General features: G+C 43.4%; 1 protein-coding gene across 1 annotated transcript; it reads right to left on the bottom strand.

The window, feature by feature from the left end:
• Nucleotides 1–19,989: 19,989 nt before the first annotated feature.
• Nucleotides 19,990–20,945, bottom strand: LOC119659431 (enhancer of split malpha protein-like). Its single transcript, XM_038067514.1, has one exon. The coding sequence runs from the start codon at nt 20,833–20,835 to the stop codon at nt 20,287–20,289; it is 549 nt and encodes a 182-aa protein (XP_037923442.1). The 5' UTR covers nt 20,836–20,945; the 3' UTR covers nt 19,990–20,286.
• Between the last annotated feature and the right edge of the window lie 1,599 nt (nt 20,946–22,544).

Raw genomic sequence — 22,544 nt, 5'->3', positions numbered from 1 at the left:
TTCAAACAGACTAAAAAGCCTGCGTCATGTTATGTAACATCACAACTCCAGCCAAGAAACTTTAGTAGCCCGGCAATTGGCAGTTACTCATAAAAATATAAAACTGAATTAATTTCCCGCCTGAAATGCTAAGGAGGACGATGAAATATTGTTTCGTGCCTTGCTGCACAAATAGGTCCACAAAAACTGCCCAGAAAGCCTCTTTGGCTGTTCCGAAAGGAAATTTTCGCAAGAAGTGAATCGCCATCGTCCAACGGAATACAGTTACTATGGAGTCAGGCCTAGATTTTGAGGATCATTTCAATGTGAGTTAACATTTTTTAAACTGTAACTCCAATCCTAATTGATAATATATGATTTCGTTTGTTTTTGTGTCACTATTATTCAAATTCAAATCAAGTCACAAGAGATACCGCAGAACATTCAACGTGTCCAAGATTCGAATCCCGCGCAGTGCAAAACCATTTTTTGCGGCTTGTGAATCTTTCAGAAACGTACGTTAAAACGCCGCCCAGTTTAAAATATCAGACTTTGCTATATAGCTAATACTAACACTAAGTGCCAAGCATTTAGCCTCGGACGATCCTACCTACTTAAAAATTGAAGGGGCGCTGGTGGTGGTGGCCGGCGGTACGTTAATGGAAGAATCCGTCGAGAACTTGCGGCAACATCGAGCACGTATGCAGAATGGTGTATTTCTGCATAGTTTGAACCAGACTGTGCGAAAGTCCCAGGACATCAAGGGAAGCCGTGAGGGATTTAGTTACAATACCTGTAGCTGACAATATTATGGGAACCACAACCACCTGCTCGAGACGCCAAATTTCTTTGATTTCCCGAGCCAGTGGCTCATTGTTCACCTTCCTCTCCACGTATTTCCGTTCAATGTTGCTATTATGGGGGATAGCAACATCAATAATATATGTGGAGCGACCCGTCTTGTCAACTAACAGGACGTCAGGTTTGCTGTGTGGAATATGGCGATCAGTCAGAATTTGCCGATCCCAATACATGCTGTAAGCAGGACTATCAAGTACTGTTTGCGGCTCATATCAGTAAACCGGACATGTTTCCGTGATCAGCCCATGCTTGTATGCAAGGTTTTGATGGATAACCTTACACACAGCATTATGCCTGGTGATATATTGCACCGGTGCCATAACAGTACAGCCAGAAATGAGATGGTCCAACATCTCCAACGCCAAACCACACATTCTGCACTGGTCGTTCTCCACCCGTTCTTCCATGATGACCCTTCTATAAGCTGGGGTGGCGACCACGCCGTCCTGAATGGCACACATGAACCCCTCCGTCTCAGCAAAGACGTCCCTAGCACAAAGCCATCTGTTCGACAAATGCAAATCGATAAGTGGCTGCCAAAGACAATTCACGTGTTTACCGTGCATTGCCTTTGACTTCCATTCATCGTCCGACTTCACCCCACTTAGAGGATTGAAAGATCGATCCTTCAAGTTAAGTGGAGTCAGTCCACAGTCTGCCTTACAGACAGCCGCATGCAAGGGACTCGCCTGTTCTTTGCTGTAAAAATAAACGAGCAGCGATTCGACTTGGCGATGATGTTGTGCCGCCATGTAAACCACGCCCCTAATTCCGATGTCACGAGGCAGGTTCATCCGCTCTACGGCAGACTTTGGATGATGCATTCGGAATTTGGACATAATTGTCCGTATCCGCCGCTGGACATTTTCCAGATCGGTATTCATTCACGGAAATATTCCGAATGCATAATGCCAGTGAAGGGATAGTGAATACATTCAATGCGCTTATCTTATCCCCCGAGAGATGCGATTTCAGCACCAGCTTTACGCGTCGCAGGAATTCGGACACCAGAGCATCCTTCAGATCACCAACTCGAGCATGGGTTCCTTGCAGAATTCCTAGGTACTTCTAGAAGTCTGTCTCCGTCATAGCTTCACCAATACTATGTCCGGCATGCTCCTCGTGTTAACCCTTGCGAATGGCTTGGATTCGACAGTTGTCTAATCCAAACTCCATCCGAATATCACGGCTGAGCATGTCTACTATTCGCAACAGCCTTCCAAGATCGTTGTCAGTACCAGCATACAACTTGATGTCATCTAAGTACATCAAGTGTGTCAATTTGCACTTGCACTTTATTGCAAAACCATGCCCTCTAGCTTCATTCAGTAGCCATGAAAGGGGGTTCAGTGTCATACAAAACCAAAGGGGACTCAACGAATCCCCCTAGAAGATGCCCCTCCATATACGGATGGGCTCTGAGGTTTTAGCACCCTCAGATGTACGCACTGATAAGGTGGTATGCCACCCTGCCATGACAGTCGCCAAACATTTTATTAGTTTGTGATCAATGCGATACAGATGTAGGATATCGATTAGCCAGGTATGCGGGGCGCTATCAAAATCCTTGGCATAATCGATATAGCAACTAAAGAGGTTTCTTTGGCCTCTAGTTGCTTGTCCTACAACTACCGAGTCGACAATGAGTTGCTCTTTGCAACCTTGTCATCCAACTCGGCAGCCCTTCTGCTCCTCGGACAGAATGTTGTTGGTCTCGAGGTGTGCAATGACCCCTGCAAGTGATCGGTCTTGTGTCTGTGGGGTCCTGCACCGAGTGTTTCTTAGGGATAAGGTAGGTAATCCCCGCAGTGAGGGAGGGTGGAAATTCCTCCTGCCGACTCATGACCTGGTTAATGCTGTGTGCCAACCGACTGTGTACACTGGTAAATTTCTTATACCAAAAATTCTGCACCCGATCCATACCTGGGGCCCCTCCAGTTCTTCGAGCTGTTTATGGCTCGTCGAACTTCCTCTTTGGTAACATCCACAAAATTCATGCCACTCAGCATGCTCAGTATACTGGGCGGGTAACCCCCAAAGTCCACCCCAACACTCTTTCGCATCCGTCACCCAAAACTGTACTGTCTGAACGCTCTGCTGGGATTCGTTGAGTGACCTGATAAAGTTCCACTGGTTTCTCGCGTATGTTGCATTCTGGACACGTCTGGAATGATTTTCGCCATTCCGTCGTAACCGACTGCATATGACAGAAAGTTTCTGCTTTAGTGTGTCTAGAATTTCAACCACGGCTGTCTCTCTGGGGATGGCATCGTTTCTGTAAATCCTCTGCACTTTATTTCTCACCCACTGAATCATTGTAGCAATGTCCTGCCTTAGTGAGTCCCGCCGATGTTTCAGACGGATTTTCCATGGTGGGTCTCTTTGGTCACTCAAACCGATAACACGAAAGCGAATCTTCTGACCGTGCAATCTGATAGTCGCAACTGCACCACAATACGCAAGTGTAGTTGTAGTTGCAGCAGCAACATATCAGCACACAGCCGAGATGCAATCTCATCAGTGGTTTGAGCCTGGGAATACTTGATCTGTGCAAAGGATCCACATCCGAGAATTCTATACACGCTCTTTGGAAGTCGTCCCGAACCTCAACTGGACGGTGAACAAGAGTGCTTCGGCGAGTACTGAAGCTGTTGCCTGCAGTGCGGCGTGGTGTTGTTGATGCCACCGCCTCTGCCCCCATCAACTCTCCGTCACCAGTTTCCCCGATGACCTCAAGTCGAACACGCTCCCTGATAGTGGCGGAGATTGTGTCGCTATAGTTCATTTATTTTTATACCGGGGTTGAATCATTCCGATCGAATGCACCAGTTTTCTCGGTCATTGTCCTTCATCCTTTCGGGGGAGTTAAGAGGTTCATAAATCACTTTTTAGTATATCAATTAATTGTTGTTTTGTCGGCTTTTTGGTCATTTACCATTGGCTTCAATGCTCAGCTCAATCTTAGCTAGTAAGTTCTCGTTAACGTGAATTAGGTGACCATACAATCAAAGACGCCTCTCTGGCAATTTGCTCACGATTGATGAAACCCCATAAAGATCATGAATGTCCTCACTTCGATGTGAGCATGGCCACTGGCGCCAATACAAAACCTTTGTCTCCATTAACACAAGTCGGCATCCATTACCTTTAGTAGCCAGTCAGCGCTCAGAACCGTATAGTGTAACAGGACCAAAAAACCTACAGTAGATTTTGAACCAGGGACTATCGTTGATATGTCGATCGTAAAAGATGCGAATGCGGAACGCGACTTCATCCAGGTTGTATTTATGCGTCAAGCAATTTCACCATTCGGTAAAAGCATTGATCTGAAATACTTTGTTAAATCGTTCTGTTTTTGGCAGGGCGCGATACCTGGCAGTGTTAATTTCTGTTTCATAAGGATCAGTTGTCAAAAACTCCCTTTTATCCAGATTCAGTTGAAGGCCGTGCTATATCACACGATCATTGCATTTTTGGGGCAAGTTACTGTTGTGAGACATTAGGAAATTTCATCTGCATAGAGCAATGTAGAGGAAGTTCAATGTCCTGTGTGGCGCTGTCTACAAAAAGAACAAAGAGAATGGTGCTTCCTTGATGAAAACCGACAAAAGACCGAGTGATTTTGATATATCTGCCACACTTAGAACTTTGTTGTTCGGATTCTGGTAGAGCAATTGTGCTAACCGGCTTGGAGAAATTACTTTTAGGAGTGATGTTGCTATATTTCCTGAGGAATGCGCGAATGCGATGGTCGGTAACATCCTCGAAAACAATCGAAAAAGTGTCAATGGCGCAGGTGAAATTTTTCCTGACGAGAGGTTGTGGGGTCTATTAAGGCTTTGCTCTGCAGGTCCACTAAGAGCCCATAATAACACAGGAAGTCTGTGCCTAAAATGGAGGTGCTAATGTCCGCCAACACGAATCGACACGAAAACGTTCGGCGCAGTCCCAGATCCACGTCCATCTTCTTGTAGTCATAAGTACAGTTTAAACGTGTTTGAACGAGGTATAGGAAATCATCTTCACTCGCACCAACGTAGCTGTCAGATGTTCGTTGCCACTATCTAAAATGCTTATGGGACCTGTCATCTCACATTCTTTTGAGATGTTACCTCGACGCTGATAATAGCTATTAGTTCCTCCTAATTTTCTTTAATTTTGAGTCAAGATTTTGGTTTTTCCTTCGTTTATTTTTAAGTCTTCTTTCCTTCTTTTTCCATTAAGTTTCAGAAGGACTTCCTTTGCGTTCTCTATCGGTACCGGGATATTGAAATGGTCTACCTAGGCCACTATCCAGGATGATTTGTACAGTAGAGTACCATTTATGTAGATCCATTGGCATCTTTCGGATTATATACTCCAGAGCGATGCTTTATTACTGCCAACACATCTACTTGAGAGCTAGACTGGCTCAGTGTCATTCTGGTGAGTCCAATTAATTTCGGCGGAACTTGAAATTCAGATAATACTTTATACTATACCGAGCGATCGATATTGTCGCCTGCCTGTTTAGAGTCAATGACGATTTGGTGGAAAGTCACTTTATATTCCCTACACTTCTCTAGTCCTTCACTGAGAATATCTGATCAATGGGTGACTTTCCTCCTTGGTCTTCGCAACAGTATTTTTTCAGAATAATTTGAACCCTTTGTCGATTATTTTCTGACAGGACTTTATAGCATGTACATAACAACGATATCTTTCGCCAATATTCCAACATAGTTTCGTCAGACCAATCATCCTACCCATCATCCCATGCAAGTATTCTATCTACAAGCACCTTTTTAAGGTTTTGTTTGTAAAACAAAACCTTATTAAAATCGGTTTACTGTCTGTCTGTCTGTCCGTCTGTCTGTCTGTATGTCTGTCTGTCTGTCCGTCACACGCATTTTCCTCGGAGACGGTTGTCGCGATTGGCACCAAATTTGGTAGAAAGGTGGGAACTGTGAACTCTCACGCATATAGCGAGTTACATCCTTTTACGACGAATTTAAGGGGGGTCCCCATACATGCAAATGGAGGGTGTAAATTTTTTTTCATCAAATATAGTCATGTGGGGTATCAAATGAAAGGTCTCGATTAGTACTTTTCGAAGCCGGTCTTAGTTTTGACATTTGTTGAAAAGGTGGGGGGTGCGGGGGTTGAAAGTGGTCATTTTTTCAACGAACCCATTCTCAGAAACTACCCAACCGAAAAATCTGAAAAAAATCAGGGGGCTGTCACTATATGGTGCCTAGGGTCCGAAATACCCTCCATACCGATATCTGTTCAAATAAAGTTAATAATAGTACATTACTATAATTTTTAGTAATTGACAGGAAAACTCCCCTTAAGTTCACCCTAGAATCACAAACAATATAGGCTACAGCATAGAGCATGATCCTGCCAACTTTGGTGAAAATCGCACTATTACCAACAAAGTAATACTAGTTCAAAGCTGTCGCTTCTCTGCAAATTCGAGACTATGAATGTCAATATCACTTGAAAGTGGCTATTTTCACATAATATATGCATATTTTACGTGCTACATGCTAATGGGACAAATGCACACCCAAATCTCTTTATAAAAGAAATACGCAAAACCTTTCATACCTGAAGCGTCTAGCTTCCGGTTTCCCGACTTGTTTATTTTGTATCGTGTTTAGGGCGTACTTGACTTCTCTGAGTGTGAATGGCGAGACAGAACACATCGTTCTGAACTGGAATCCTGCCTCTATTTTCTGTCAAATTGCAAGCGAATCTCTTAGAGTTATCTTACAACCTGCGATCTCGTCGTTTATATATCTATTTCCGTTTTCTCTTCGCGCAGATCTTGTGTGCGTTACCTCTTAATTGCACGTATTCAACCCGTTCCGCTCTTGGGGGTCCCTTCTCGTATTGCCTCCCAGCACTGATATATTGCTCTGACGAAATGGTGGTCGCTGTTGTGGTATGAGCGCACGTCCAGGATGCCAGATGCCACTCATTTGTTAATGATGATGTGATCTATCTCATCTGGTCGTGCACATGGTCAATTCGTATCCTGCAGTGAGGGAACATATCGATGCCAATGCCATTGTCAAGACTATGGTCCTTAGTACTTCCACACTGAAGCAGCGCTTTTCCGATATTTGGGTTGAAGCGGTCAACTGCTATCTTTAGGTCGTTCAATGGCCTTTTACTTAATCGTCCTTATTTTCCATTGAAGTATTTACGTTGATTGCCCAAACGTTGAAAAGTTTAGGTTTCATTTAACGTGCACCAGTTCTTCCATTGGTTAGCCTGAAGTCTGTGCATCTCCAAACTTTTTCCGCTTTTGAAAATAGTGTACTTCTGAGAGTCAAACATCTCTCTATCTAATAATTTTGTTTTCTGTTCCACCAAGATATCTATCTCGGTGGATGGGTACTCCAACAGGGCTAGTTCTGAAGAGGAAGCGCACATTCCAGGTTTTAAATTTGTAGCCTTTTCCTCCTGCCATAGTCGTCGTTGTATTCCCTATCGGTTTTGGGACTAGGACATTATTATATTGTGAAGAGATTGTCAACCTCTTGTACAGACCCCAGCCTGGAGGATCAGATGACTCACCTCTGTTTTACGGCGCCTACAACATGCTGGTCACCCACTTTTGTCTGCTGTTTTGCATTGCCCGGGGTTTATCAACGAGGTGATGAGAGGGGAGTCTGGTAGTAATGTATGCCGAAACAATTGCAATGCACAGAATCTGCAAAGGAATTGAAATTTGATTGAAAAATGCACTGTACAACTCCTGAAGTTTCAACGTTAGGTTTTTAAATTCTCCACTTGTAAAATATCCTTGGTCTTTTCGTAAGCTAGGGGCTTACCTTTTGAGATTGAAGAAATCTACGAAAATCTAAGATTTAGTACCATACAAACAATTGGACTAATTATTTTTATAGGCCCCAGCCTTACCCCAGAATCATGCTGCACCTACTGACATCGCTTTACAGGAGATGGCTCATGCTACTTACACTGATGACCTGAACTGACCGCTTTATTTATTTAACTGATTGACAAATGGCCGCAAGAAAATATAATAAATTAACGCCAGCTCCACGTACTCGCAGAGGCTTAAAGCCGACGCGGTTTTAATGAGTCAATACATCAATGACGGTTGACCTTTTGTGGGATCATAATGGAGCGTGTGTCGACGATATAAAGCTTATAAATAGAATGTAAAAGCCGAACCGTGGGAAACAAATGCGGACCAAAGCGAAGGCATCACGTTCCAAGCCTACGGTCAGATGGTCAACGATACCAATCGTGAACGCTATTCAGGCCCCACATTGGCGTTAGAGAAACGGCACAGCGCTAACTGATACGATCAGCCATCTTGGCTTGCATGAGGAGCTCCCTCGGATAGATTTTTGTTTTGTGTGCTTTTTTTCTCCATTTGATTGCATCCATTTAATGAAAATTATAGGCTATAGATCGACACGTGCCATTGGATTAAAGCTGGGCTCAGTTTTCATAGATGAAATACAAGTCAAACGCCATGATGCTGGAATAGCTGATCACTCGACTGGGGGCAGTTGAGTGAGGCCACTTTGACATTTATTCATTACAAAAAACAGCACGAGTGATTGGACTGATGCTGTGGGTTGTTCAAAACAAAAACGAAAAACAGAAATCATTTAATAGACAAGTAGGAATGGCATGTGGCTTTAACGGCTAGAGTGTGCTCGAAATGCTGTTAGCGCGGCTCGTGTGCCACATAAGAGAAATCTATTAGTCATTGATAGTGGCAGAAGCGGAGACCGTGTGAATTTTTTTCTAGAAATTGATTCGAACTGTTACTTTTAATTTATAACAATTTTATTCGGTTGGTAATTGTGAAGTACAATTGAATTTTATATTTGAAATTTCAAACTGAAAAGCGGATTTGAGTTAGTTATATCCTGGACTGTGGATAGACATCTGGGGTCAGCTATAATGGAAGGGTGATGTATTGGACGGGATCATCACTGATATCGATGCTAAATCGTGACGTTAGTTGATTTGCATCTCTGCATTAAGCGGACGCGTTGCGGTTAATAATCAAAGATATTCGTCAAAGCAATTACGTTCGTTCGATATATTAATAGTCCATCTTCACTGTGAACAGCTTTAGGCTGCTGCACCGCTTTAAGGTGCGGGTGAGAAAAGCACAGAAACTTGGTGGTTTTGCAGGTTACTCACTAGCTATCACCGGCGCTTGCAGTTAGGGATAAAATGCGCACCCATTTAATCGGGAGAAAGAGAAATTTAAGATCTGGCACGGATAACGGTGGGATTCATCTCACTTGTTGGCTAGGTCGGGCTGCCATAATTAACAGAATGGCGTCGAAACTGCTAATTGTAAAGCGGTTCAATGTCTAAGAATCACGGTAGTCAGAAACATGGCTCTACCTACTTTAGCTGTTTGGCTACAATCTATGACGACCACTTCAGCAAGTCCAGGCAGGTAGCGGAATAAGCAGATTGAGGAAAATGAACCATTTTTATTAACATTATACTGTTCCTTGTTGCACCAAAGATTCATTGAGCATTTGAAATTTTTCGCATGTGACTGTGCAGCGCGCTTCAAATCAGTACTACTACTACTCGCAGCAATCAGGGGCACCATCAAGGAGTGTGAGGCCATCGGAGAATTTGGCAGCGAGGAGTCGATGGGGACAAAATCAGCAGTATCGACAATACCTCGCCCCACTGCAAGCAATGGGTTTCCTCCTCTAGCATATTGAGCGTTCTGAGCGCATTACTGCCGAAGGCACCCTCGATGCCACTTCCCGTCATCCCAGGCATTGATTTGTGCAAATGTTAGCGAAGAGAATATACAAGTCATAAACAGCTCGAAGAACAAAATTTGTGTTCAGCCGAGATATTCGAATGAAATTTGGTTTAGACAAGTGTCGAACGAAAGCCCCCCACAACGCCCATCACGATCAGTCTGTTTGAACTAGCAATGCTAACCTTCCCATTCCAACTCTGACCGATACAGACTTCAATAAGGACCTAGAAATTTTTGCAAGGAACCTATGTTCGAGTTGATGATTTTATGTAATTATCACCGCCAAGTTGACTGGTTATTTTTACAACAAGGAACAAACGAGCCCCTTGCATGTGGCCGTTTGTAAGGTAGATGACGGGCTGACTCCACATAAGCGAATTTTAAGCTATTTCGTTCTGCTATGCGTTCAAGTCTTGCACCACTTCTTCCAAGTGTGTTTCCTATTTTACACAAGTGCCAGATATCTTCCAGGATATATATCGAAGTTTCATTGCTTTCCCCACTAAATCTGTAGACAATGTTTTCAGACATCTCAAGCTCCTTCAGGTGGTATTTTTAGCCTGCAGTGTCTGTTAAGTATTTCACTACGACTCTCAGGCTATTCTCGCTTAGGTTTAAATAATCCGGTGAGCGCTTTCATATTTTCCCATAAGCTCCTGAGCTGTTCCATTGTTAGTAATTGCACCTAGTATAGTTCCATCAGTTGTTGCTCTTTTTTTTTCTGAGTGTAATGAACAGAACCCCTTGCCAATTCCACAGAAGGGTTCTGGTCCATAGGGCGGCATTTTTGCCCCTTTTTTGATGAGTTGTCTTGCTGGTCTCAAACCCCATATGGACTAAAACCTAGAGATAGAGAAATTATAATATTTTAAATATCGGCGCCCAACGTGGGGTCATTATTGCACATACATGGAAATGGTAAAAGCCAAAACTAGAGGAGAAGAAGATTATTGAAAATTCCACCCAAAAAGTCAGACATTGGCAGATATAGCAGGCGTGCACGCTAGCTACTAGCCAGTAGAGCTGCTGAAATGCCTGGAGAACATTTCTTTCGACTGGAAATAGAACAAATCCTCGATTTTAAGGGCTGCTGGAACATGAGAATATCACCGAATCAGAGCGTCTACTTCAAGATCTGAAAGAGTTAAGAACAACATTGCGTACGGATTACAAACTTACGAGCAAGAGCGTCTACTTGCTGCAGCAATTTCCGAAGAGCAAAACACACGAAGAAAAGCTGAATGCTCACAGCAGGCTCGAACAAAATTGAGATTCGATCCAAATAAACTAGTATCTAATTACCATTGCGAGTGCAAAATGGATCAAAATGACCTTATTGATCTACTAGCTATATTGTGCTTAGATCGTCGCACTTGGCAGCTTCAGTAAGAGCTGCATGCCATGTGTTCTTCCATTGGCAAGGCCAATTTGGTACCACGGACTATGCTGCCAAATCCACTTTAGCTTATACTACTGGAGCTACTCAGGAATTCTTTTACTTTTTTAACGTAAATGCCTGTCGTTTAGGCATGAATCCACGGTCCTCTTCAGAATCGAAATGCGAGATAAGCATAGCGGTACTGGTTTATATTGAGTCCATGAGAGGACTGTCTCATACCTGTGCCACAACTATGGGGTACGGGGCCTGATTTGTACAGCGCAACTCTACACTGGGCCTCACAAGGAGCTCTGCTCGCGATATGGCACAATCACCTTGAAACTCCCACAAGGGGGTCCACCGGAAATTATCAGGCCAAGACCATATCCCTCCAGAATTCTTCTATAGTAAGCTTCGTGGATGAACATAGGGGCATATGACTTCTTATTTTGAATTACTGTTGTTTTTCCTTGAGTTTCAGCCACTATCATCACACCCACGTTGAGTAAATGATAAACCTATATCAACGGGACATGCATAAAAACAAACACAAGCAGCCATAAATCTAAACCGGACCAAGCGATTCACATTTAATTACCTCTGATATAATCAAAATACTGGATCAAGAACAAAACGCATTGAATGTTCAGTTTGGGGAAGGCCAAATGATCATACGGGTTAATCAAGATCAGCCACGAGGGCTGAGCTATCTTAAAATCTGAAACAAAGCGAAAATTGACCGATTATCCGATGCTCACCTCCGAAGTACTCAGAACATAGTGGGCATTAAACTCCATTTTACCCTTCCCCCGGAATATCCAAAATTCGTTTACATATCGCAGGATTCCCTGTAGTGGAAATTACTCGCTGCAACTGAACTACATCCACAAAAGAACCTGTAGTCTGGACCTATTAGAATTCGGTGGAACATTCACCTAGCAAGTGTTTCGTGAGTTCCGTTTCCTACTAACAAGATAAGTTCTGAACAAACAAAATGCATATTTTCCTGCAAGAACAAACTTTGCAATATGATTGTTTGTTCTGACAGATGGTTTCAGTGGTTTAAAGGTTTCCACTATCCATTTTACTCGTGGAAAAGTTGCGAGAGAGGCGTCTTCGATGGTATGGTCACGCAATTCGTGCAAACGAGAATTCACTGGCCAAGATTGGTCTGAACATCGAAGTCGATGGTAAACGACCAAAAGGCAGACCTAAACAACGGTGGCTTGATACGCTGGATGGGAATTTGAAAGCCTCGAGATTGCACCCAGAGCCAAATGGCGAAGCCGATCACGACGAGCCGACCCCGCTTGTTAACGGGACAAAGGCTGAAGAAAAAGAAGAACTATCCATTTTACTCTAGCTTCCGAATATACCTCTTTCGCTAGTTTCCACTTCACTTTTTTCCTCCTTCTGTCCGTTGTTGAGATGTCTGGCCGAAAGCTGTTGCTTTCCGCCGTGGAGTAGGATCCCGGGAAATTAGTTCTGAGGAGCAGATGCAATCTGTCCTCTTCATTCTCGGTAAATGTCCCATCTTCCTTCTTCAGACAGACAGAAAATATTGCCTTGCCTTTGCCTATTGCCTTATATAGCATTGACGCTTCTGCAGTTCGTATGATCCCTTTACAGAATTCCTTGAAACTGTTTCGTTTTGTTTCCTTGATCATGTTACTATACGCCGTCAGTGTATTTTTGTATTTTGGCCAGTCAGTCAGTCAGTTTGTTTTCCCGGTTGAAGGGTTTTTGGACTTCTGTTCTCATTTTGGCTAGGCTCCTGTTCCATCAGAGTACGTCTCTTGATGACTTGATCGCCTTGGCTGCTTATGCGTCAACAAAGGTCCTATTGGGATCTTCCACCACTGTTTCCAGTTTTTGTTTACTCCTGATGTCACTGTTCACCTTAGGTGAGCCATGTTGTCACTCAAGTGTCGTGTGTGGAAAATGTGTTCTCCTGAAATTCCCTATTTTCCCATCTACTTGACTTCTCTACTACGAGTTGACCTCAATGATCTGGTGCTGGTCACGAATATCGGTGTGTTCCCTACATTATGTACTTATAACTTATTACTAAAGATGAATCCAGGAAGGTACTTATTTCTTCGATTGATGATGTCGTTGTTTTCCCAAAACTCGTGGTGGGCATTGGCGTCGCAGCCAAGGATAAGTGATAGCGCCATCATCTGGCAGAACTTCGCAGTCTAATGACTAATTCCGGTGGGATCCGGGCGACATCCTCTGGGAAGCATGTATCTTGATGACACGACTGCCCCTTCAATTCTTCTCTCAGTTTTCAGAGGGTCTTGGGCAGCCACTAGATCTCCAGTTAGAAACCCTGAAAGGCCTATATATTCGATTGGAAATGATACAAGTTCTTGGTATTTCACTAGAAGAGTTTCAAATTACCTTCATGCTTCTTCCCTTTAGACCGCGAATCTACTCCCGGTACACCCTGGGTTCTTGAGTCAGCACTATTCCATTGTAATCCTTGGAGCTTGCCCTTGTGATTACTATAGATGTAGATTTTGCATGATGGAGATTTACCTGGGCTATCTTAGCTTTGGACATTGGCTCGATTAGTGCTTCAAAGTTCTTCTCTCCAGTCGGAGTATCATCTTCCTCATCCAACAAGGCACTTCCTTGCATTTCGCTGTTCAACTTAAGGAGGTCCAGGTGTAGCCCGTCCAGATTCTCCTCTTCTGTGTTTAGCGGCTCCAATTCCCTGCTTGGTCCTACCTTTTTAGCCTCTATAGTCTCCGCGATTCCTTCGGAGACCTCGGTGGCCTTTGTTTCCGATATATCCTCCGAAGCGCCTTTCTTTCATTTCTCCCTGCACATGTGGACAGATAAACGGCCAGATTAGTATTTGATGAGGCAGGTACGACTTTTAATTGCCTTCAAGGATCGCTCTTCCCCGGCCTTGATAAGTTTGCTTTTGCCTTCCTCCTTGCTTTGAAAAGTTCTCCATAATCGCATGTGGTGATCCATTCTTTGAGTGATGAGAAAACACAGAAGCTTAACGGTTTCAATTATAGCGGCTTTGTGAAGGTAGAACGTCACCATGTGTGCCCCTGGTATATCATCCCCAATACACGTTATCAGCTCCATTCCCTTTCATCCTGGAAATTTGGAAACTATAGTCTCAATCCATCTTACTTCCATCGCACAATCTCCCAATGTAAACCGTGGTCCAAAGCGTATGTAGGTGAAGGCGGGGTCCTTCTTAGAAATAATAAAAACTTGTTTTCCCTATTCGCTAGTGTTGATTTTTATTTCCAAATACCGATATTTTTTTATTATTTCTAATAATTAATCCTTAGAAATACCACGTAATTACACTCAGAGGTCCTTCTTTCATCCCTCACAAATATCCATGACGATGAGGCCTTCGATTACCGCATTAGCATAGCTAACGACCGGTCACCTGGTTCCTACCTTCAACCTTGGCCTTCTCGGGATTTGCCCCCCTTGGAATTGGGTTAGGTCTCTTGGGAGCTGATATCCACCGTTCTCCGCTTTCTTCGCTCCGATATGGAAGGCTTAGGTCATTTAGCATCTGAAGCCTGTTTCCTTCCTGACGTCTGATATGCTGACCTCTGACGTACCTTTGTTGGTCACGGTTTTGGCATGTGTTGGAGCGCTCCGTGGTTGAGGCACCTATCTTGGCCAGGAAGACCTACTTGAAGATGTGGTTGGCGACAAGGGTGTTAATGAAGTTGGTCGTTTCAGATTTAAGTTTTAGAGTGGAGTGGGTAGTTCATTTGCTAACTTCGTGTGCTAGCTCATTAATTGGAACTCCGCTGTGCCCTGGAGTTCAAATTAGCTAAACTTCCTTAAGATGGGAATCATCAACAATAGTATGAATTAAAGCTAAATAGTCGGTGGGTTTTTGCGATGTGGTGCATTTGTACGCTACCAAGCTGTCAATTAAATGGTAATTTATGGGAAATATGGGTTCTGACATGTAGAAAACAACAACATCGCCTGTAAGAGCAGCTGAGCCTGCTGTGTCAGTACCAAGGAGATGGAAGCAGCAATTTGCCAGTTCACCCACAAGTCGGCTACATTAGGCTACAATTTGAAATCGTGAGGGGTTGTGAGGAGTATTGTGTCCGGTATTCGATCATTTTTGATCCGGTGAAAATCTTTTCAAAGGCTCAGTGAGTATATTCATTTTCAGCTGCAAAATTTGGATAAACAATTTCAAAACTTTCCTGTGAAAAGTTTTTCATTTGATGATTTATCGTCTAGTGAGAATCATTCTTCAGTGTTGGAGGTTCGTTCGTAATGGCGAAGATTGGGGTGGATTTGAGTAGCCCTGCACAGCGTCACAGTTGAGAGGCTGTAAAGTTGTGCAGTTTTTGTTAATGTAATTCTGTTGACAATTGACGATGCATCATATTTAAGCATGGGTCTGAGTGTGTAAGATCAACTGAGAATTCTCATGTTGAGTCTCCGATGTTTGTCCATCCTTATGGTACTGGGTTGGTTGATGTTAATGGGGATCAGTGGGGGTAGCATAATAGTCGAAGGACGTCTCAACTGGTTTAGTTTAACCTTTTCATATGCCATACAATGGAAACGTACAAAGCGAATAATGGTGTTCTGCCTGTATGACGCTATAAGCATAGCTTCGGCTTGGTAAACTTTCAAAATCTTCCTGGAAATGGTAGAGCCAGTCTTGGACCATTGCATTGACTGTTTTGGCAAGTACATTGATTAATGAAATTGCTCTGAAGTTGAGATCTTTGTTCCTTTTTGGAATCAATACTTGACGAGTGATTCTCTATATATGCATGCAAAAGTAGGCAGCACCTACTTTTGCATGCACAGAGAATTTAAAGACACGAACAGTCGTATTTAAGCGGAATCATACAAGCTGCGTAATATGTCATAGGTAATGCCACGCACACTTGAAGCAGATGAGGAACTGTGTTTGAAGAGCACATTCATCAGGTCCACAGGTGAGAAAGGTTGGGGTACACCAGGGACATTTGGTCCAACCCGGAGCAGGCAGACGGGAAATCAACGCATTTGACGTTTATTCGTCATTCCATGGGAATTTTTATTCAGTTTCCTGCGAACAGTTTTGAGAGATTGGAGGAGCGGGTTACTTGCTTGATTTTTGTTCCGTCTGTTGTTGATGAAATGGTGGTAGATAGGTTTACCATTGCTTATGATTTGAAAACCTGCAGCACTGCTGACATTTGCAACACTTCCACTTGTTTGCAGCGCTGGTCCTCAGAAGTGGCGGTGAGGAAGTCGGGGCGACAACCCCGTCAGCGGAACCAAAACCAAGCGACCGAGAAGAACCTCCATAGTGGTGGCACCAGGGGACGCTGTATCAGATTGGTTTGCCGATCGTGATGCACTAGACGAATGCTCCAAAGGCCTAACTAGGGCGATGAGACTCGAGTCGGCACGGTGAGTCATCTGAAGTGGCCGTAGATCACGAAACCGGATAGCGCCTGAATTCCCATACTTCAAGAGAATTCCTGCTGTATGTGTGTTCAGCTCGGTTGGTGCGGTTAGCCCCTAGTGAGAGCTTCATGGGGCCTTTTGCTTGCTTTCAAGCGAACAGAGACCTTCGGTCCTCGACATGGTGTTGCGTTTCAACACGGGTGCCGTACTCCTTAGTTCAGTAGAAATTTAGGTAGATCTTGCATTCACCAGTATGAATGCTAAGCCATGCACTTGGTATAGACTGGTACTGTTGTAACTTGTTGCAGTGGAGTTCTGATTGTTGTCTCAAAATGAATCTGTGTCTTAAGAAGACCGTGGGATTAAGTCCACGAGACAGGTACCCACGGAAAACCATAGAGACGAAACTGTCAGCGGCACTGAAGTCGAGGAAGCAATAAAACTAATGAAATCGGGGAAATCAATAGGACCTGACGACTCTTGAAAACGAAGAGCTGAGACCCAACAGTGTGGCTCAGTGAATTCTTCAATCCAGTGATTGAGGAGGATAGAACTGGCAAGAAAACACGACCATTCCAATATGAAAAAATAAAGGTAGTCCAGAAGAAGACTTTTGACCGCATCTTTTTTTTTGTGAGGCAAGGGTAGGTAAATGGGTGTACGCATGAGTGTTGGAGTCCCGCAATAGTACGCCGTCGGACAACCAATCAAACACCTCTCTGTCATCAGAGAACTAGCCTGGAACCGTTTAACGCATTACTTCGCGCGAGCATGGAAGCCTCACACGCTGTCATTATCAGGTTCTGGAGTTTCGCTGAGGCATGCCCCATTCAAGGGCCCTGGCATTAAAATCACCCTCTGTGCCCGAAACGGCGTTCTCCAGATCATCAAGCCGGCACCGAAAGTCCGCCATCGCCTCGATCGGCGTCAGGTAAACACTAAAGAACGTGTTCCCTAAACATCGAATCCAGACAAACCCATTCCCTCTGCCTTGTGCATGAACACAAAGTCGAACGCCGTCCCGAACCTAGATGGCAGCGGTACCCGATAAGTCGAGATGCCATAAAACTGAGATCAGCCTTTTCCTCCGCAGCGAATTGCGCTAGTAACTGGTAAGCGGTTGCACTCTGGTGTATGTTGATTTGTAGGATACGAATCATGCTAGTCGCGCCTAAGCACTTTCCAGTTCCGCCCTAAAGATTGAACACACTGCAAAGCGAATACATTGAAATTAAAAGGCTTAAAAGATTTATACTTATTTTGATAGCTTTGAAGGCTATTAGTTTATCTAATTTAAAGCCTTATTAGAAAATAAAAATTAGAAGGGAAGTCCCATAATTGAAAGAAACGAAAAATGAAGCTTGTTTTGTTTGGAAGAGCTCTGATAGGAAAAATTTTAATTTAGGAATGTTTACTTTTTCCTAAAATGAAAGATGGATAACAGAGGCCTAGATAAAAAGCAGGGTAATAAAAGAGTACATAATTAAGAGAAAAGTTATAAATATATATTTTATTGGCGAAAGTTGTTGAATAATTATTCATTTAGGGAAAAATCCAAGGAATGGGGGACATTGGTTACCTCTGGACATAAGCGCTTTATGGCCTCCTCCACTTAAAACTTTTCTGTGATGCAGTCAAGATTTCGAATTTGAAGAGGGCACATAAACTCTAGACTAGGAACAAGAGCCTTTTCCCCCATTATTCCCTTGACCACTTCGCAGAACGTACTTTTGCCAGTAGTATTCGGGCCTTGTTCGACGAGGGTTCGGCCACCCTTCATTTTGCGTATAGAAGGCACTTCTGCACCATTGTCTTCGGGTTTCTTCTAGTAGCGGATTTCATTAAGGACTTCCGCAAATGTCTTGCCTTCCGTCGGCTTCATGGGCAGAGCCGACGTTCTAGCCTATCTTCGTTCCCTCGTCTTCTCTGTCACTGGCTTTTGTTTGGTAGCCTTCTTGTCTTTGGACAGACGGATCTCTGGCGGCGTAGCCAGTTTTTCCATTTTATCTTTCTTTGCCTTCTTCTTTTAGGTCCTGGAAGCTATTACGATAAAGTCTCCTTCCTTCTTCCTCTTTCCGCTTTTCCCAAGTTCGCTTTACAGTGGGCTATCTACGATCCGTTTGGCGCTTGCAGTGTTCTTAGCGGAAAAGGCGGCTATATCTGGTTTAAGTTTATCTTCTACTGCTCTTCATGACCGTCCAGTTCTTCCAGTTTCATCAGCCCGTTTTTGGCACCGTTCTTCTGGAGGAACGTTGCCGACCGCATCCGTTTCACCACTGTTGCACATTTCCTGATGAGCCTTTCCTCTTCCGGTCTACCTAGGATGATCGACTGCACTTCCGGTGAACGAACTCTGGACAACCGTATTCGCGACATCGTCCAAATAACTTTGAATCAAGCACAGTTTGCCCAAAAACTGTGGAGCTACTGCCGCGTTACACGTTGCGCGGTTACTCATAGACAAACACCGTGAAAAGCATCGTCCTCTTCGCATTTCTGGATCATGAGAAGACGTTTGACAGTGTGCCAGACGAACTGATCTGGAATGCTTTGGGGCAGCACCCTGTACTAGAAGAGCTCTTGCACTGGATTAAATTGCTCTATCATTATCCGAAAAGTAAAGTTTGAAGTGTTGCGGGTGTACCAAAACCAATTCGTGTACCTGTCGGCGTTCACCAAGGAAGCATCTTATAGCAGAGCTGATCTCGAGCAACTTGTCCAAAATGGAATGATCGCTTCAATGAATCTGAATAATACAGAATCTTTGTCGACCGATCCCCATGAAACAGGCGCTATCACTGTCAGTGGCAGTTATCTGCCCAAAACTGAACGATTTAATTATTTCGAATCAATGCAATCAGCCAATGGAGCACCGCATTATGGAATTGCTTCACGTATTAACGCAACCTGGATGAAGTGGAGTTACATAACTGGCCTTTTTTATGATTAAGATATTAACGAACGTTTCAAATCTTAAATTTCCTGCAATACCATTCGGTTTGTCGCCTTCTATAGTTCTGAGTGTTGGCCGACTATAAAAGACAATGAACGGCACCTAGCGGTAAAGGAGACGAAGATGTTGCATTGAACCAGTGGCGTAACATGCTATGGTCACATTTCAAGTGAGGAGACCCGCAATCGATATGGGGGTGCACCGATCGTGGAGAAGTTGCAAGAAAGGTATCTTCGATGTTGTGGTCATGTAATCGGCGCTACCGAGAATTCACTTGCTAAGATTAGTACGAACATCGAAACCGATGGGGAACGACCAAAAGCCCGGTGAAACAATAGTGATCTGATACATTAGATGGAGATTTGGAAGCCTCGCAACTGCATTCAGATCAAGCGTTTGACGGAGTAAAATGGTGCAACCGACCACGATAGGCTGACCCCGCTTCTGAACAGGACAAAATATAAAGAAGAAGAACTGCGTTATCATAGAGACCCTGGTATGCTCTGATGCGATGAAGTTATCAATTCTATCATTCTGATGAAATTGCATTACCGAAAAGTTGGGAGGAAAAGTAGCATGAATATGGCGCTTGCGAAACTTATTAACTATTTATAAAAAAACAGGTTCTGATTGTATTGTACAGTTTTTTTATTTTTTTCTTAAATCTCTTACGTATAAAATATCACAAGTTTTTCGTGTAGAAGAATTTGAATATTAACATTCATAGAAATAAAATAGATTTTTTTATCAATCATTAAAGAAAAGCATCAAAAGAATTCAAAAGAGGATTATCACAAATATCTTAAAGCTTTCAACAAATTCTAAAAATCTTTTTGCGGAAGACATCTGGAATCATATTCATTTAATTTTTTTTGAATGAATCTTCTCAGAAGATTAAAGATAAGAGGTCATCCATAAGAAGCGTTTTTAGGCTTGGGCCCAGCGATCTTGAAACTGAAGTTGCGGCCTCTGGTTTGCAGTGGAACAGTGAAATGGTTGAATGAGGTCATCGTCAGTGGCGATCGGTTGCAAATTCGTTGTCCAGAAGAAAGTTCCAGCGTCGGTTCTGGCAAAGCGAACTGGAACGAAGATCTCCGCCTGATCGTTATCATCCAGGTAGCGTTGGTGCTGAATGAGATGCTGCCTGCAGTGGATGTCACTTATCCTTTCAAATGATCCGGAATTCGATTCGATTTCATCGCAAAGGCAGGATAGTAATTTTTCATTGGCGGCGTTTTCTTCGATCTCTTCGTAGTGATCCTCAAACTGAGAATTCCGGATGTTGTCCAACGATTCGAGGGATGTTGTCAAGGTTACTCCTTTTTTGTTTGCAGCAGCTTCGGCGTGTTTTGTGAAAAGCGATCGAAGAACTTTCTTAATACTGTAGGTTGCAAACTTGGCCTTCTTCGGATGGCCCATGTTCACGGCTACTTTGTTGTTATCACACGACACACTGAATTGCTTATCAATACACATTTCTCTTATCAAAACTGTCCGGGAAAATTGTTACTCGTAAAACGTCTTTGAGTCCAAGAACTCTGTCGGAGGGAAACTCGTATCGGAATGATTCGGAAGCAACAACCACCAACCTTATATATGTGCACCAGCATAGGGTCCGCACCCCTCCCAGCACAGGGCCAGCCACTATACACAGGATTTTTTTATCAGGTGCGTGTTATGCTGATACTCAGTAGAGTAGACAGTGTGCACCCTAAGGAGGGCTCGTTGATAGTAAGTTGGACGGATGTGACAGCGCTCTACGGAACAGAACGTGCTCACGACTTGTGTCTAATTTATTCAGAGACCAAAATTGGTGAATCAAATTTGCATAATTCTGGCTACTCTGCATGGAATGGTGTTGAACTTTCTTAAACCAATTGGAAACTATACCATATCTGCTACAAGGTTACACTTTCCCTTCCATAACGGATTTTGTGACTTCTTGTGAGGAAAACTGTTACAAAACCTCTCCACCGAAGAGCCGAATGATACCTTTACCAGGCTTGCCCCTAAACGCATGGAGTGATCGTGATCGACGACCGACCCATCACAATCATGTTATTTAATGTGGCCGTCTTATTGCCTGGAGGAAGGATAGCGTCCGGACTACAAGAAGTGTGGGCATAAAAAACGGCAGGTGTTTTGGAACCTCGTCACCGTCACCACCACTGAGCGAGACACCCTTATCAGTGACTGTGACGGCGAAAAGGGAATACAACGACATAGTCCAATGCATAATGAAGTATTTTTTTGGGATATTATTGATTTGGAATCGTGGGAAAGTGGAGATTTTGTACATTCCCACGCATCAGGACAGGCACCAGGCTGTGGAGTAAGAATGGACGTATTTTGCTCCTGGATCGTGCAAGGTTTAAATTTCATTTTATAGTAAGGACACATGTCACAGAATTGATGAACATAATCCCTGGAGAGGAAAAGGTAACTAGGTACCAATAATGAATGAGTGGTCAATTGGAGGAAGCACTTGGGGCACTTACTCCGTGGAACAAAACTGCAAAAACTCGGAATACGTAACGTAGCGGAAGAGAGGAAGCAGCGAAAAATTGCTTTGCATGTTCCAGTATTGTTTATATGCGTTTACAAATTCTCAATGAATGCCTGAAGCAATAGCCTGGAGCATCAGTCGGTTATCGTGGGACAATAATTAAGGCTTTAAGAGGAGCCAATTAGAATGTTGCTTGGGTAACAATTTTGATACAGGAAAGCCTGAAGGGTGATTGACTCATGAGATGAATTTAACTTTGTGTGCCTCTCCGTGTTAATGGGTTCCATGAATGACTTGAGGACAAGGCTCTGGTTATTAAGATTTTTTCTCGTTATATTTTCTGATTACAGTAGATTAATGGTCCAGGAACAGAGCAGAGGCCACATGTAGGATGAGGAATTAGTATTGATTTTTGGATCTTAAAATTTATTGGTGCTTCCAAATACATTTGTTTTATTCTTTGTCGCGAAGCCTGTAGGGGGTTTATAGGTGCCGGGATTGATGTACTAGAAGGTTTAGATTGGGTTGAAATATTGCAAATAATATTCATGGGATAGCATTATCGCAGTTAGAATGAGCTAACATAATTGTGTATGTTTGGATTAGTAAGGAAATTGGTAGTCAATACTTAGGAAAGAGGTATATGCTCCGATGATGTCAAGGTCATACATATAAGTAA

This window comes from Hermetia illucens, chromosome 6, assembly GCF_905115235.1.
Source record: "Hermetia illucens chromosome 6, iHerIll2.2.curated.20191125, whole genome shotgun sequence".
Lineage (NCBI taxonomy): Eukaryota > Metazoa > Arthropoda > Insecta > Diptera > Stratiomyidae > Hermetia > Hermetia illucens.
The sequence above is the reverse complement of the archived record's forward strand: the minus strand, read 5'-3'. Positions and strand labels throughout refer to the sequence as shown.

Bases quoted from the DNA above. Each gene is read 5' to 3' on its own strand.
- LOC119659431 (XM_038067514.1), bottom strand. From the start codon at position 20,835: ATGTGTATTGATAAGCAATTCAGTGTGTCGTGTGATAACAACAAAGTA.